Source organism: Macrobrachium nipponense, chromosome 8, assembly GCF_015104395.2.
Source record: "Macrobrachium nipponense isolate FS-2020 chromosome 8, ASM1510439v2, whole genome shotgun sequence".
Classification (NCBI taxonomy): domain Eukaryota; kingdom Metazoa; phylum Arthropoda; class Malacostraca; order Decapoda; family Palaemonidae; genus Macrobrachium; species Macrobrachium nipponense.
The window spans coordinates 100505271-100520282 of NC_087203.1; the positions used below are offsets into that span (position 1 = coordinate 100505271).

At 46.2% G+C, this 15012-nt stretch overlaps 1 protein-coding gene and 1 long non-coding RNA gene across 2 annotated transcripts in view; both read right to left on the reverse strand.

The window, feature by feature from the left end:
* Positions 1–10104: 10104 nt before the first annotated feature.
* Positions 10105–12391, reverse strand: LOC135223160 (collagen alpha-2(I) chain-like). The gene is made up of 3 exons (XM_064261665.1): positions 12115–12391; positions 10830–11561; positions 10105–10673 (listed from the first exon to the last, which is right to left on the reverse strand). Exons 1-3 carry the CDS (start codon positions 12389–12391, stop codon positions 10105–10107), a joined length of 1578 nt encoding a protein of 525 aa, XP_064117735.1.
* An 825-nt stretch (positions 12392–13216) lies between these two features.
* Positions 13217–15012, reverse strand: part of LOC135222930 (uncharacterized) — a 506897-nt gene continuing 505101 nt past the window's right edge. Inside the window, exon 2 of the long non-coding RNA XR_010316392.1 lies at positions 13217–13551. This is a non-coding gene — a long non-coding RNA (uncharacterized LOC135222930). The remainder of the gene's footprint in view (positions 13552–15012) is intronic.

Sequence of the window (15012 nt, forward strand, 5' to 3'; positions counted from 1 at the left end):
ACTGCATTAGATTGCCACTCATAATAGTGCGATGCAAAGTATAGAAAATTTATGCTATCTTTACCAAGAATATCCTGCATTATTTATAAAGTTATACATTTTCATGATATACATGTGTGGCACGTGGCTACATTCATGGAAATACTTTCTTTTCTGTTTAATCCTCTTAATAGCACTGCTAACTATATTACAATAAAGAACTCTTGCACGATAATACGTTAGGACTAAAGATCCCTTAAATCATCAGAAACCTTTTAAAGATTTAGTTTTTAACATGTTATTAATTGTGGAACAAATCCTACGTTTCTTAGTTATTCAACTTCTTATATTTCGGCAAAAGGAGGATTAATTTTTAGGTTCCTGAGACCCTCCTTCAAGGCGGGGCCCGCCGACGGAGAGGGCCCTCGTCAGGAGGCAAAGAGCGGCAATTAAAGTTAGAAATGGTGTGAGGGTTTTTTTAATTACTTTCTATTTCTCTTTCTCCGAAAACGCGGTGACTTGCGAAATTGGTGGAAAAGGCGAATGAAACGTCACAATAAACAAGAGAGTCTTTTTAGTAATTCTCCGTCTTCCTTGTTACTTAAGGACCTTCTTTCTAAGTACATTTATGCGCTGTGCTGTTGAACTAATGAGAATGCAAATATATTTTCATTTAGTCAAAGATCGAATATTTTAACGCGACGGGGTTTTTCATTAAAGGTAAATTAACTAAATTTCTGAGGTCTGTTATGCTTTCCCAAAGGATTTTGCAAGAGATGGAGGTGAAAGCGTGCATTGCAAAATGCAATGATTGATTTCTCTTCCAATCTCGTAGCGAAAGTTATACCGCTTTTGTTTCACAAGCTGACTGGACAGCGTTCGAACACCCAAAAATCCATTACTTCTCTGTTTGAACAAAGCGGTTAAATAGCCATTAGTCGGCTGTCGTGGGTCGTGTTCGACGTGTGGAGAATGACGATTAGGAAAACCCGCGTAAACGCTTCGGTGTTCTTTAATTAACGTATGCCTAAATAACGGAAGGGCCTCCTTGAGGCGATAAAACCGTTCCCCCCACCCACCCCCCAGACCCAACAATACCAATAAGCTTTCCCCCACCCTCACCCTCACCAGCTTATTGTGGGATCCGAACCACATTATATCGAAAACTGTATTGCTAATCACCAGGAATAAATTCCTCATAGTCGATTCATTTAAGGTAGATCTTGCTTGCCTACGGGACGTTTGTTTGGCGGCCTCTGATTGGCTGGTAGCGGGAGGCAGGCTGCTCGCTCAGTGGGTCATATTTTTCCGTTTTTGTAAGCCTTAAGCAAACTAGCAAATATGTTTACATTTCTTCATTTATCTCACGTTTTACAAAAGATAGGAAAAGTTTTGGTCATTACCAAAGGATTCGGTATTAAATGTACAATTAAATAATCTTTTCCTGAAATCAATAAGTTAAAATACAAAGGAATTACAACGAGTAGAAGTGAAGGGAGAAACATTTCATTCTTTATACCTGTTTTTATTCATCATCGGATTTTGCATAATTCATGAGATCAAGATAAAATAAAATCTTGTGTTATTAAACAATAAAATCACCCTGAATACGGTGGTGCTTTCAGATTTGAGATGCGTGCAATATGTAAAGAGAAAATGAAGAATATGTCTATTATGTTGCATTCGTGCTTGACTACGGTTTTTTTTGACAAATAGTGCGAGACACATCGTTAGGTCTGGTCCTCTCAGCTAGAGCCGTTGGCGTGTTGGCAGTTGCCAATTGGCGATATGAGAAGTTTGCAGTTTCGAGGCTATGTATTCACCGAATTATTATGTATCATTACATTTCTATAAATAAATTCATAGAATTCCTATTATGACTTTCGAACATTTTTACTCAAATATCATATATGTCCGTATTTCTGGACATATCTGATAAAAAAAGTAAATAATCAGATGGATGCATCTGGTATCGTTAGAGGTGTAGGCTGGCCGCGGGCGGGCGGGAAATTCAGTCTAGGAATGAATTTGAAATCTACGGACCTACTTCGCCCTCTTCAGCTCATCCTTAGTTTTAATGAGGTTGGTTTCAACATATTGTTTCTAATTTTCTTATATGAATATATTTTCAAACGAAAGAGATATCAGAGACTTAATTGAGTGATATGAAAATAATAATCTCAGTGGAGCAATTAAACAGCAACGAACTATAAGCAAGTTTATTTTTTTTCTTTTCAAAAGCAGAATGTCTCGAGATGACAGCACTCCATTCGTCGCACCGTTTCCAGATTTGCAAGTCAAGCTCGCAACATTATAATGAATGTTCATCGTTTTACTTCAGCTCACAGTGGGGGAGCAGACAATCAGGAAATGAAGTATTTGAGAAGACCGCCAAAGCTACAGAGTGCCAACCAACACAGTGAAAAAAATCAAGAGACACGTCATCTGAGTGTGGTAACGTCCCTTCGCTTCACCTGTATATCCCAGGAAGAGGATCCGAGGGAAGGACAAGGTGGATAGTTTTGAAATGAGTGTATTCGGAAGGAGATTTTGTCTTTTTACGAGAGAGGAGAGCTCCCAACGTTAGATGCCCTACTGGAAAAAGTGAAGGAAGACCCGGTAAAGTTTAATGGTGGAAGAACAACGTTATGGAAAATTGTGAGAGGGCTTGGATTCCGGTACAAAAAAGAGACGAGTGGAAGAGCAATTTTAATGGAACGTGATGATATAGTGGGCAGCGAGAACTGAATACCTACGGTTAATTGAACAGATAGGAATTGTAGTCCAACTGAACGTAACCTGAAGTATTCCTGGATGAAACTTGGATAAACCAAAATGAATGTGTACGTCCAGTGTTGGACAACGGGTGAAGGCGCAATAGGACCCAAACTTAAGACTGTAAGGGTCAAGATTTATTGTGGTGCACGCGGGGAGTGAGAAGGGGTTTGTCAAAGATGCGCTATTGTTGTTTAGGTTAAAAAATGGTGCCAAAGGGACTACCATGATTCCATGGACCATGAAAGGTTTTTTAAAGTGGTTTAAGGAACAACTATGGCCTAATATAGAAGATAGATCTCTAATCATAATGGACAATGCTCCCTACCATAGCAAAATAGAAAATAAAGTGCCAACAACCAGCAACAGAAAAAGTGAAGTCATAGAGTGCTTTCTTCTAATAACGTCACCCACGACCCATCAGCAACAAGCCAAAATTGCTGCAGATTGCCAAGTGTCACAAAAGAAAAACAGAGGTATGTGATAGATGAGATAGCCCGTGCAAATGGTCATGATGTGCTCAGACTGCACCATAATTTTGTCAGTTTAACCCCATAGAACTTATATGGCTCAAATAAGGGGGATATCAGAAAAAATAACTCTAATGCAAATCAATCTTTGAAAAACTGTTGAGCAGCTACGAGACTGGCGATAGACAAAGTTACAACAGAAGACTGGAAGAAATGTTTTCACCACGTTAAGAAATTAGAAGATGATTATAGGAGGAAGATGTTGCTAGAGAGCATATGTTTGAAAGTTTTGTTACTGACATTGGAGATGACGAAACTGACAGTGATGATATTGATATTAGGGGGATGACATTGACAGTGATGATATATATCAATGATCCATTATTTTTTTTTAAAGTTGAAGACCTAACAGTGTTTCTATAGTTTCCATTTTTTAGATAGGCAATTTCATAACTACAGTATATCTATATGAGTTTCCTTTTTTTTTAATATTTAATAGGCATAACAATGTACTATCTGTTCCTAAATTCTTTTTATTTGGTTTTAATAGAAAAGGGGATATCAATGTATCTTTATAATTTCCCATTCTTTTTGTTCCAATAGGTAATGACATGACTATGTATATATGTATGATTTTCCTTATTTTTTTTTTCTAAAATTTGAATTTTTTTTGAGTAAGAAAATTGCACCTTTATTTATTTTTTAAATAAAAATGATGAACGTAAAAAAAAGAAAATTTTGTAAAATTTTAATTTCTGGCTTCATATCGATAGCCTAATGACATACCAATGTATGACTTCTTGTTTTGTATGACTAAATACTATCTGCACGAATTTCCATTTATTTGTATAAAAAGATGATGATATAACAGTCTTCTGATTAGTCTCATTATCCTACAATGTACTATATATATATATATATATATATATTTATATATATATATATATATATATATATATATATATATATATACAATTATGCAGGGCTGTGGGAACGGTTACGGGAGCTATTCTAACTCAGGTATGAATTAAGTGATTCAAAAAATAATCAAACTACTCAGGAGAAAACTAAGCAAATTTTCCTAAACATGTTGTAGACATGTTGTCAGTGTAAACATGTATATAAAGGAGATAAACATTCTGGTGTAAGAGTAACTCAAGCAATTCTGAAAAAGACAGTATATTATATTCGTTACATCGTCAACAAATTTTATGGTAAGAAATAAACATTTGTACTTTTGTTTATTGAGTGAACATATGAAAACCATAAGCTTTTGATGTTATTGGCCAGAGAAACAAGTTCTGTTATTTATCATGAGCCTCATAAAGCATGTACATTTCTCACTTAGACTAAATTGAAGCCAACACCCAGATGCATCCATCTGATTATTTACTTTTCTTTTATCAGATAGTCCAGAAATACGGACATATATAATATTTTAGTAAAAATGTTCGAAAGTCATAATGGAAATTCTATGCATTTATTTATAGAAAATGTAATGACATAATAATTCGGTAAATACATAGTCTCGAAACTGCAAACTTCTCATATCGCCAATGGCAACTGCCAACAGCTCTATCTGAGAGGACTAGCCCCACGATATCTTGCGTCTCTCGGCCACCTACTGGTCAGAAAACCGAGTCCAAGCCACGGATGCCAACATTAATAAAGAACATATTCTTCATTTTCTCTTTACATATTACACGCATCTAAAATCTGAAAGCACCACCGTATTCAGGGTGATTTATTGTTTGAAAACACAAAGATTTCATTTTATCTTGATCTCGTGAATTATGCAAAATCCGATGATGAATAAAAACAGGTATACAGAATGAAATGTTTCTCCCTTCACTTCTACTCGTTGTAATTCCTTTGTATTTTAACTTATTGATTTCAGGGAAAGATTCATTAATTGTACATTTAATACTGAATCCTTTGGTATGACCAAAAACTTAAAAAGAAAATATCTTTTGTAAAACGTGAGATAAATGAAGAAATGTAAACATATTGCTAGTTTTCTAAGCTACAAACGAAAATATGACCCGACTGAGCGAGCAGTCTGCCCTCCCGCTACCAGCCATCAGAGGCCGCCAAACAAACGGTCTCGTAGGCGCAAGAATCTACTTAAATGAATCGACTATAGTTCTACATTGGCGGCAGCGGGAAGCGAACTCGGGCTACCAGATGAATAGGCGGTTACGGAACCCACTCGTCCAACGAGTAAGTTAGTTGCTAAGTAATCAATTGGTTCCTAGCCACCTAGATAAAAATCTAATCCTTCGGACCAGCCCTAGCGAGGTGTTAATCATCTCAGTGGGTCCTGGTTATACTAAGATGTACTCAATTTTAAACTTCGATCCCTTCCCAACGGTATATAGACCCATTCGTAAGATTTAAGATTCTCTCTCTCTCTCTCTCTCTCTCTCTCTCTCTCTCTACGATCATTAAAGTCTAAGATACCTCTGTGGACATAGATAGTGTTAGTCGACTGTTCTGGAGAGAGGAAGAGCGACAAAGCACAAACCTGAGTGTTCGTTCACTGCTGTCAAAACAGGAAGGCCTCCACTAGGTAATCCTCAGCCGATAGGGAAGACCATTCCAGATGCATTTCCTTTTTCTTGTGCCTTTTCAGAAGACCGAATTTGCCTTGCTTCGTCAACGTAATTTCGAACTTGACAAATGACAGCATTCCACTCTCCAAATTAAGTGTTTATGTGTCGTCTTGATTTATATTGCAATGAAATATCCTGTTTGTCTTCATGAATGATTTTGGTACATTGTCCTGAGCTACGATATCAGAAGTCAAGATTCTCTTTGTTCATCCTCCTTTTACTCTTGCAATTAGAAACCAATTAAGGCGAATTCATGTCATCAGTGAATGCCAGCAAGGAACGTCATCTACCCATAACATCATCGAATTCATAGTCCCTCTCAACCAACTTTCATTTAAATGTTTAAACAATCTATTTGACGCATATTCGAGTGGTTTATTAGATGAGCATTACTTATTTCCCAGAAAACGATAGATGCTATTTAAAATATTTTATTAGTATCTTGACTTGTATATCTTAAATCCGTCTATTTCCCCCCTGTCTTGTTATACAAGAAATTGCTGAGAAGTGATTCATTTGTTTTTCTTATAAGTCTATGAATTATCTTATTTTTCTAGGGGTTTTCCTGTGTTTATTTTTTTTTTTTCTTTTTTTTTTTTTTATTGTAGCTGTTGTTTCTTTGACTCTCGGAATTGTTTTATTTCAAGAGACTTCTTACACCTGTTTTCATTCAGATTAGACCAAAAAATCAAGTCATATCTATCTTTTAACCATTATAAGTTTACCTGCCATATCTCTCGTGTTCTGTAATCGTGGTTCTTGCCACGCTGTCGTGGAGGTGTTTTTAGCTTATATGATTAGTACACTATTGTCATTCCTGTTACGGGTAAACATACATCCTATGTGGCAGTGATTTACTTTCGAAATGTTGATTAACGAGAACGATAATCGGGTTTTCTTGTTGTCGATTAAACATTAAACTGAACTTGCAGCGTCTTACTTCGGTTAGTTAAGTGCCTCAGTGGCGTGGTTGGTATGGTGTTGGCGTTCCACCTCGGTGGTCGCGAGATCGATTCTCGGTCATTCCATTAAGGAGTGAGAGATGTGTATTTCTGGTGATAGGAGTTCACTCTCGACGTGGTTCGGAAGCCACGTAAAGCCGTTGGTCCCGTTGCTGAATAACCATTGGTTCCGTGCAACGTAAAAATAAAAAAACACCATGCAAACAAACAAACAATACTTCGGTAGTTTATCTGTCATTTATGACATCCCCATAGGTACTCCTTTCCTCCCTATCTGGGCTCAAAGCTCCTGGATTAGTTGAAGAAAACGACATTGTGGGTTTAGAGATGACAGTCTGTGGTTACTACCATTCATTTTCCTTAGAAGATTTCACTAATTATTTTCTGCTTAGATTTTTAAAACTTTATAGATAGTGTTATTGCGCGTGTATATTTTACGAGAGATGGCTACCACAGTATTATTAGAGATTTTACTGGAATTAAAAGTCGCTATCATTCCCATTAATGCAAATATTTTTGGTGTAATATTTAATAACCATAATATTTTTCAAAAAATTATTGCTGCTCACTACAGTGTTAGACTGTTGTCCCTATGATAGTCGGTTATTTGATAAGATTAGTTGTATCGGACAGAAGGGTATCGTAAAGAAACGTTATCTTTAAGCCGCTGTTCTTTGTCTCTCTTCAAAGGAGAATCCAAAGCACGTTTTCAACGAACGCTAGACTCGAGTGCTAATCCAATAAGTAATTGCAGCTAAATGACAAGATTACGTTAAGTACCAAGGGCGAATTACGCCTCGACAATCGGCCTTAGTAGGTCCATGATGGATTGGAAGACTTGAAGTCTGTACTTGTGGTTTGTGGGGGGGGGGGGGGGGGGGGGGGGGGGCGGAGGAGTTGGGGGGGGATAGATGATAACGATTTCACCTCCAGAGGAAATGGAGAAATGTTATTTTAATTTGTTATTCAGTTTACTGTCAGCTTATGGGGCGTGATTTTCTTAGGATTAACTTAACGCCAAATCGCGTAATTTTGGTTGGTGTTTCCACAGCTTTGTAGATCGACTTAAGCCATTAATAATGGCTTAAGTCGATCTACAAAGCTGTGGAAACACCAACCAAAATTACGCGATTAATGGCTTAAGTCGATCTACAAAGCTGTGGAAACACCAACCAAAATTACGCGATTTGGCGTTAAGTTAATCCTAAGAAAATCACGCGATTTGGCGTTAAGTTAATCCTAAGAAAATCACGCCCCATTAAGCTGACAGTAAACTGAATAACAAATTAAAATAACATTTCTCCATTTCCTCTGGAGGTGAAAATCGTTATCCATCTATCCACCCCCAAATCCCTCCGCCCCCCAACCCCCTCCCACCAACCACCCCCCACCCCCACCCCCACCCCCACCCACACACCCCGACAGCTTCAAGTCTTCCAATCCATCATGGATCTACTAAGGCCGATTGTCGAGGCGTAATTCGCCCTTGGTACTCAACGTAATCTTGTCTTTTAGCTGCAATTACTTATTGGATTAGCACTCGAGTCTAGCCTACCCGCCTGCCTGCACCGGGCCTGATTGGCAGACCTTCTGGCCTGCATGCCTTCCCGCACCAGGCCTGCTTGGCAGACCTTCTAGCCTACCGCCTGCCTGCACCGGGCCATGTTGGCATGCCTTCTGGCTTTAGCCCACCGCCTGCCTGCACCTGCTTGGCATACCTTCTTGACCCGCCTTGCCTGCCCGCACCAGGCCTGCTTGGCAGACCTTCTGGCTCGCCCGCCTGCCTGCCACCTAAATGGCAGACCTTTTGGCCCGCTCGGCTGTCTGCACCGGGCCTGCTTGGCACAAAACTTCTTGCCCGTCCGCCTACCCGCACCAGGCCTGCTTGGCAGACCTTCTGACCCGCCCACCTGCCTGCACCGGGCCTGCTTGGCAGACCTTCTGGCCCACCCGCCTGCCTGCACCTGGCCTGCTTGGCAGACTTGGCTCGCCCGCCTGCCCGCACCAGGACTGCTTGGCAGACCATCTGGCCCGCCCACCTGTCAGCACAGGCCTGCTGGCAGACCATCTGGCTTGCCCGCCTGCCCGCACCTGCTTGGCAAGACCTTCTGGGCCCGCCCGGCCTGCCTGCCACCAGGCCTGCTTGGCAGACCTTCTGGCCCGCCCGCTTCCCGCACCAGGCCTTCTTGGCAGACCTTCTGACCGGCCTGCCTGCCTGCTTGGCAGACCTTCTGGCCTGCTAGCACCGGGCCTGCTTGGCAGACCTTCTGGCCCGCCCGCTTCCCGCACCATGCCTGCTTGGCAGACCTTCTGGCGACCTTCTGGCCCGCCTGCCTGCCTGCACAGGTCCTGCTCGGCAGACCTTTTTGGCCCGCCCGCTGCCTGCACAGGGCCTGCTTGGCAGACATCTTGGCCTGCCCGCCTGCCCACACCAGGCCTGTGTGGCAGACCTTCTGGCACACCAGCCTGCTAGCACTGGGCCTGCTTGGCAGACCTTCCGGCCCGCCCGCCCTGCCCGCAGTACCGGGCCTACTTGGCAGACCTTTAGGCCCGCCCGCCTGCCCGCAGTACCGGGCCTGCTTCGGCAGACCTTCCGGCCCGCCCGCCTGCCCGCAGTACCAGGCCGGCTTGGCTGACCTTTTGGCCCGCCCGCCTGACCCGCTTTACCAGGCCTGCTTGGCTGACCTTTCGGCCCGCCCGCCCGCCTGCCCGCAGTACCGGGCCTGCTTCGGCAGACCTTCCGGCCCGCCCGCCTGCCCGCAGTACCAGGCCTGCTTCGGCAGACCCTTTCGGCCCGCCCGCCTGCCTGCAGTACCGGGCCTGTCGGCAGACCTTCCGGCCGCCCGCCTGCCCGCAGTACCAGCCGGCTTGGCAGACCTTCCGGCCCGCCCGCCTGCAGATACGGCCGCCCCTCGCAGAGTACAGGGCCGCTTGGCAGACCTTTCGGCCGCCCGCCTGCGCAGTTACAGGGCCCCCCGCCTCCCGCAGACTTCCGCACCGCCCCCCCGCCTGCCCGCAGTACCAGGCCAGCTTGGAAGACCTTTCGGCCCGCCCGCCTGCCCACAGTACCGGGCCTGCTTCGGCAGACCTTCCGGCCCGCCCGCCTGCCCGCAGTACCAGGCCGGCTTGGCAGACCTTTCGGCCCCGACCCGCCCCACCTGCCCACAGTACCGGGCCTGCTTCGGCAGATCTTCCGGCCCGCCGCCCGCCTGCCCGTTTTTCAGGTAGTTTATATACCTTTGGGCCTATTGCGCTTCGGCAGACCTTCCGGCCTGCCCGCCTGCCCGCAGTCACCAGGCCGGCTTGTCAGACCTTCGCCCCGCCCCAACCCCCGCCCGCCTGCCCGCAGTTACCATCCGGACCTGCTTCGGCAGACCTTCCGGCCCGCCCGCCCGCCAGCCGCAGTACCAGGCCGGCTTGGCAGACCTTTCGGAACCCGGCCCGCTGAACCCGAAGTACCAGGCCTGATTCGGCATACCTTCCGGTCCCGCCCGCCGCCAATGCCCCTGCAGTACCGCCAGGCCGGCCGGCTTGGCAGATCCCTTTCGGCCCGGGCCCGCCCGCCTGCCCGAAGTACCGGGCCGGTGCTTTCGGCAGACCATTCCGGTTCCCGCCCCGCCTGCCCGCTAGTACCAGGCCGGCTTGGCAGAACCTTTCGGCCCGCCCGCCTGCCCGGTAGTTACCGGGCCTAAGATTCGGCAGACCTTCGGCCCGCCCCGCTGCCGCAGTACCAGGGCCGGCTTGGCAGACATCTGGGCCCGCCCGCAAACCTGCCCGCGTAGTACCAGGTCCTTGCTTCTGCAGACCATTCCGGCACCCGCCCGCCTCCTCCCCCGCAGTACCAGCCGGCTTGGCAGACCTTTCGGCCCGCCCGCCTGCCCCGCAGACCGGGCCTGCTTCGGCAGACCTTCCGGCCCGCCCGCCTGTCCGCAGTACCAGGCCGGCTTGGCAGACCTTTCGGCCCGCCCGCCTGCCCGCAGTACCGGGCCTGCTTCGGCAGACCTTCCGGCCCGCCCGCCTGTAAGCAGTACCAGGCGGCTTGGCAGACCTTTCGGCCCAACCCCGCCCGCCCTGCCGCAGTAACGGGGCCTGCTTTGGCAGACCTTCCGGCCCGCCCGCCTGCCACGCAGTACCAGGCTGGCTTGGCAGACCTTTTCGGCCCGCCCGCCCGCCCGCCTGCAGTAACCGGGCCTGCTTCGGGCAGACCTTCCGGACCCGCCCCCCCAGCCTGCCCGCAGTACCAGGCCGGCTTGGAGACCTTCGGCCCGCCCGCTGCTTGCCTGCCCGCAGTACCAGGCCTTCTTTCGGCGACCTTTCCGGCAGATTCGCCTGCCCGCATACAGCCGGCCTTGCAGACCATTTCCGGAAACGCCCGCCTGCCCGCAGTACCGGGCTGATTTGGCCTGATTCCGGCCCGCCCGCCCGCCAGCCAGCAGACAGGCCGGCTTGGCAGACCTTATGGCCCGCCCGCCTGCCCGCAGTACCGGGCCTGCCTCGGCAGACATTCCGGCCCGCCCGCCTGTCCGCTAGTCCGCAGTACCAGGCCGGCTTGGCAGACCTTACGGCCCGCGCCTGCCGCAGTACCGGGCCTGCTTCGGCAGACCTTCCGGCCCGCCCGCCTGCCCGCAGTACCAGGCCGGCTTGGCAGACCTTTCGGCCCGCCCGCCTGCCCGCAGTACCGCCTGCTTCGGCAGACCTCCGGCCCACGGCACCCGCCTGCCCGCAGTACCAGGCCGGCTTGGCAGACCTTTCGGCCCGCCAGCCTGCCCGCAGTACCGGGCCTGCTTCGGCAGACCTTCCGGCCCGCCCGCCTGCCCGCAGTACCAGGCCGGCTTGGCAGACCTTTTGGCCCGCCCGCCTGCCCGCAGTACCGGGCCTGCTTCGGCAGACCTTCCGGCCCGCCCGCCTGCCGGCAGTACCAGGCCGGCTTGGCAGACCTTTCGGCCCGCCCGCCTGCCCGCAGTACCGGGCCTGCTTCGGCAGACCTTCCGGCCCGCCCGCCTGCCCGCAGTACCAGGCCGGCTTGGCAGACCTTTCGGCCCGCCCCGCCTGCCCGCAGTACCGGGCCTGCTTCGGCAGACCTTCCGGCCCGCCCGCCTGCCCGCAGTACCAGGCCGGCTTGGCAGACCTTTCGGCCCGCCGCCTGCCTGCAGTACCGGGCCTGCTTCGGCAGACCTTCGGCCCGCCCGCCTGCCCGCAGTACCAGGCCGGCTTGGCAGACCTTTCGGGCCCGCCCGCCTGCCCGCAGTACCAGGCCTGCTTCGGCAGACCTTCCGGCCGCCCGCCTGCCCGCAGTACCAGGCCTGCTTGGCAGACCTTTCGGCCCGCCCGCCTGCCCGCAGTACCGGGCCTGCTTCGGCAGACCTTCCGGCCCGCCCGCCTGCCCGTACCAGGCTGGCTCGGCAGACCTCCTGGCCCGCCCGCCTGCCCGTACCGGGCTGGCTCGGCGGGCCTGGCCCGCCGTCCTTGCAAACAGAAACCCTGTGGTTAGTCTTAGAATCAGAATATGCCACTGAATCCTTTCAATTCTCCTGGGGCTTCTCTCAATCCTCTGCGCCTTCTTTTGGCACTCCACTATTCTTCTCTGAATCATTTGCTCCTTCTCCTGGCACTCCACCAATCTTCCCGAATCCTATACTCCCTCTCTTGGCCCTTGGCCACCAATCCTATCATTTTCCTCAACGTTTCTATTATCCCTCCATTTTCCTTTCTCTTTCAGGAAATCAATAAAACTCTTTAGAAAACATTTGACTTATTTATTTCTCTCCACATTTCTTTCCTTCAACAATTTAACAAAAGCAAACTTATTATAAAAAACACTCAAACTATCCATACAGTATAGTTAAAAACTTTCATGAGATAAGTAACCTTTAGTTTTCTCAAAGCTAAAATAAACTATTGCAGATGACTCCTAAGATCCATTTATGGTCATAAACTAAAATCTATAGTAAAAGATGGATTTATGAAAGAAGTCCTTTAAACTCGAGTTAAACTCGTATTATTATGTATATAACAAATATTACTGTAAAGAATTATTGTGTAAATGAAAATTGCCATTTTTGTAAATAAACTTTATTTATTTAAATTAACAAAATTTTCCGTACAATATTCATTCTCTAATTTTTCAAATCTGATCCGACTTCGTGAGTCCAGCTTAGACTAGATCGTGCCATTCCTTGAAGATGGATAGCTGATCCAGCACTTCTCCAGGCATCTGTAATTCCCCTGAAGGTTTTTGAGCTTGCAAACCAATTTCTCCTTCGCTCCTCGCATCTGTCGAACCTCATCTTCTAGCTGGTCCTTCAGTTCGGCCTGTACACACCAGTCTCCCTCTCCAGCGAATAGATTGGCGACGATTTCCTTCCTCAAAAAAGGCATGTCAGCTCGTTCCTCTGGGTTACGCAGCCTGATCTTCACACTGGAGTCCACCCTTTTCCTTTGTCATGTCTTCCACTTCATTCTGCAGGCGCTGGAACCTCACATCGACGTCTTTCCTGCCGAATTCGCGTTTTTCGGTTGCGTCGTTTTCTTCCTGGATGAGCCTCGCCATCCGCGCTGCTTCTTCGGTCTATAGTTGCAGGACTTTCTCCTTCTGTCGTAGGAGTTTCTCTGCCTCTCAACCTGGCACTTTACCTCTGCCAAACTACACAGTCACATAGGGCATCGTTTCTCAGCCGTAAATTCCTTTGTCTTGTCCATCAGCTGCTGATTTTCTTCTGTCTTCAGGATCTTGTTTTCGAGCTGCTGTTTTCCCTTCGGTCCTCTGTTTGCAGCTGAAGAGTTATCCTGTCCAAGTTCACCTGCTCTCTCTCGGCACTGGATGGTGTCTCGCAAGGCTGCAATTCTCTCGTTCAGTTCCTTTTCCTTGGGCTGTTCACCCTCCATCATCAGTCGTCAGGAGGACCTCACCAGTGAATAGGCATTCATAGTAAATACGATGATTATTCCTGGACAACAACGTCCCAACAACACCTGGAAGCCATCTCGAATCGTGTTACCCAGTTCATATACTCTCCCCTCTCTCGATTTTTTCATTTGGTTTCTATATTCCACGAGAGATACTTCGATTTATCCAAAAAACATAGCAGGAAATATTCTGGAAAAAATATTTTTAACTATGCCTCGTCTCTTGGTGTTTATAAATTGCTGAAATCTCTCTCAGGGATTTTTTGCAGTACGTATCTTTTTTGTCTGATCCTACTTACTTACTTATATCAGTCATTATTACAAAAATAAAAACACTTGTTGATATAAATAATTTAATTTATAGATCACTTGTCAATGCCAGTCTTATTATAAATAATACTAATAATTTCAGATTATTTTAAATCTATTTTAAATGAAAGTTGTTCCATAGAACAACTTTCAAATTAACTCAAGAATATGTACATATGTGTGTATGTCTATACAGTATATATATATATATATATATATATATCTATATATATATATTTATATATATATATATATATATATATATATAATATATATATAATAAATATATATATAGTATATTGTAAAGTGTCAAAGTTGAATTCATAACCAAACTCTTTGTATTAGAACGGCGCAGCATTTCCGGATTATGCTGCTTTCCTCTTGGGAGCCTGAGTGTTTCCCACAGGCGATGCTCTCTATCTGTGTCTGCTCCTTTGAACCGCCTCCTTCCTCGTGGATAAAAGGGAATCGCTTTATTTGATCTGAGAAATTCCTTCACGCCGCGACTGACAAGCAGGTGCGCTTATGAGGTCCAGACCTAAAGGAGAAAATGATTAGGACACAAGTAAAAGAGCAAGACTTGATAAAGGAGAGAATTAGTCTTCTGCTTAAATACCAGAGTATTGTCGAGAAAGAGAGCGGTAAGGTAATTGTTTTAGTGCAAAAGCAGTTAGTGAACGGATCAGATGAGAATTGTCAGTTAGCGCGGTATTTATTTATTTATTTTTAACAATGTGTGGTACACGAATTCTTGTAAATATTCGTCGTAATCATTATACAGAATATAATCGTGTGAGTAGGTACTGTATTAGATTAATGAAGAAAAATTAGTGGTTTATAAAAGGAAAATTTTTTTAAAACATTATTCGAAGTTGGCTCTAGAAATTGAGTTCCTGAATAAAAAAAATGCTTATTAACGGAAAATACTAGTTATTTTTTAAATGTCTTGATGATTTTATTAAGAAAAACCATGAAATATATAAGTAATTACAAATTCAA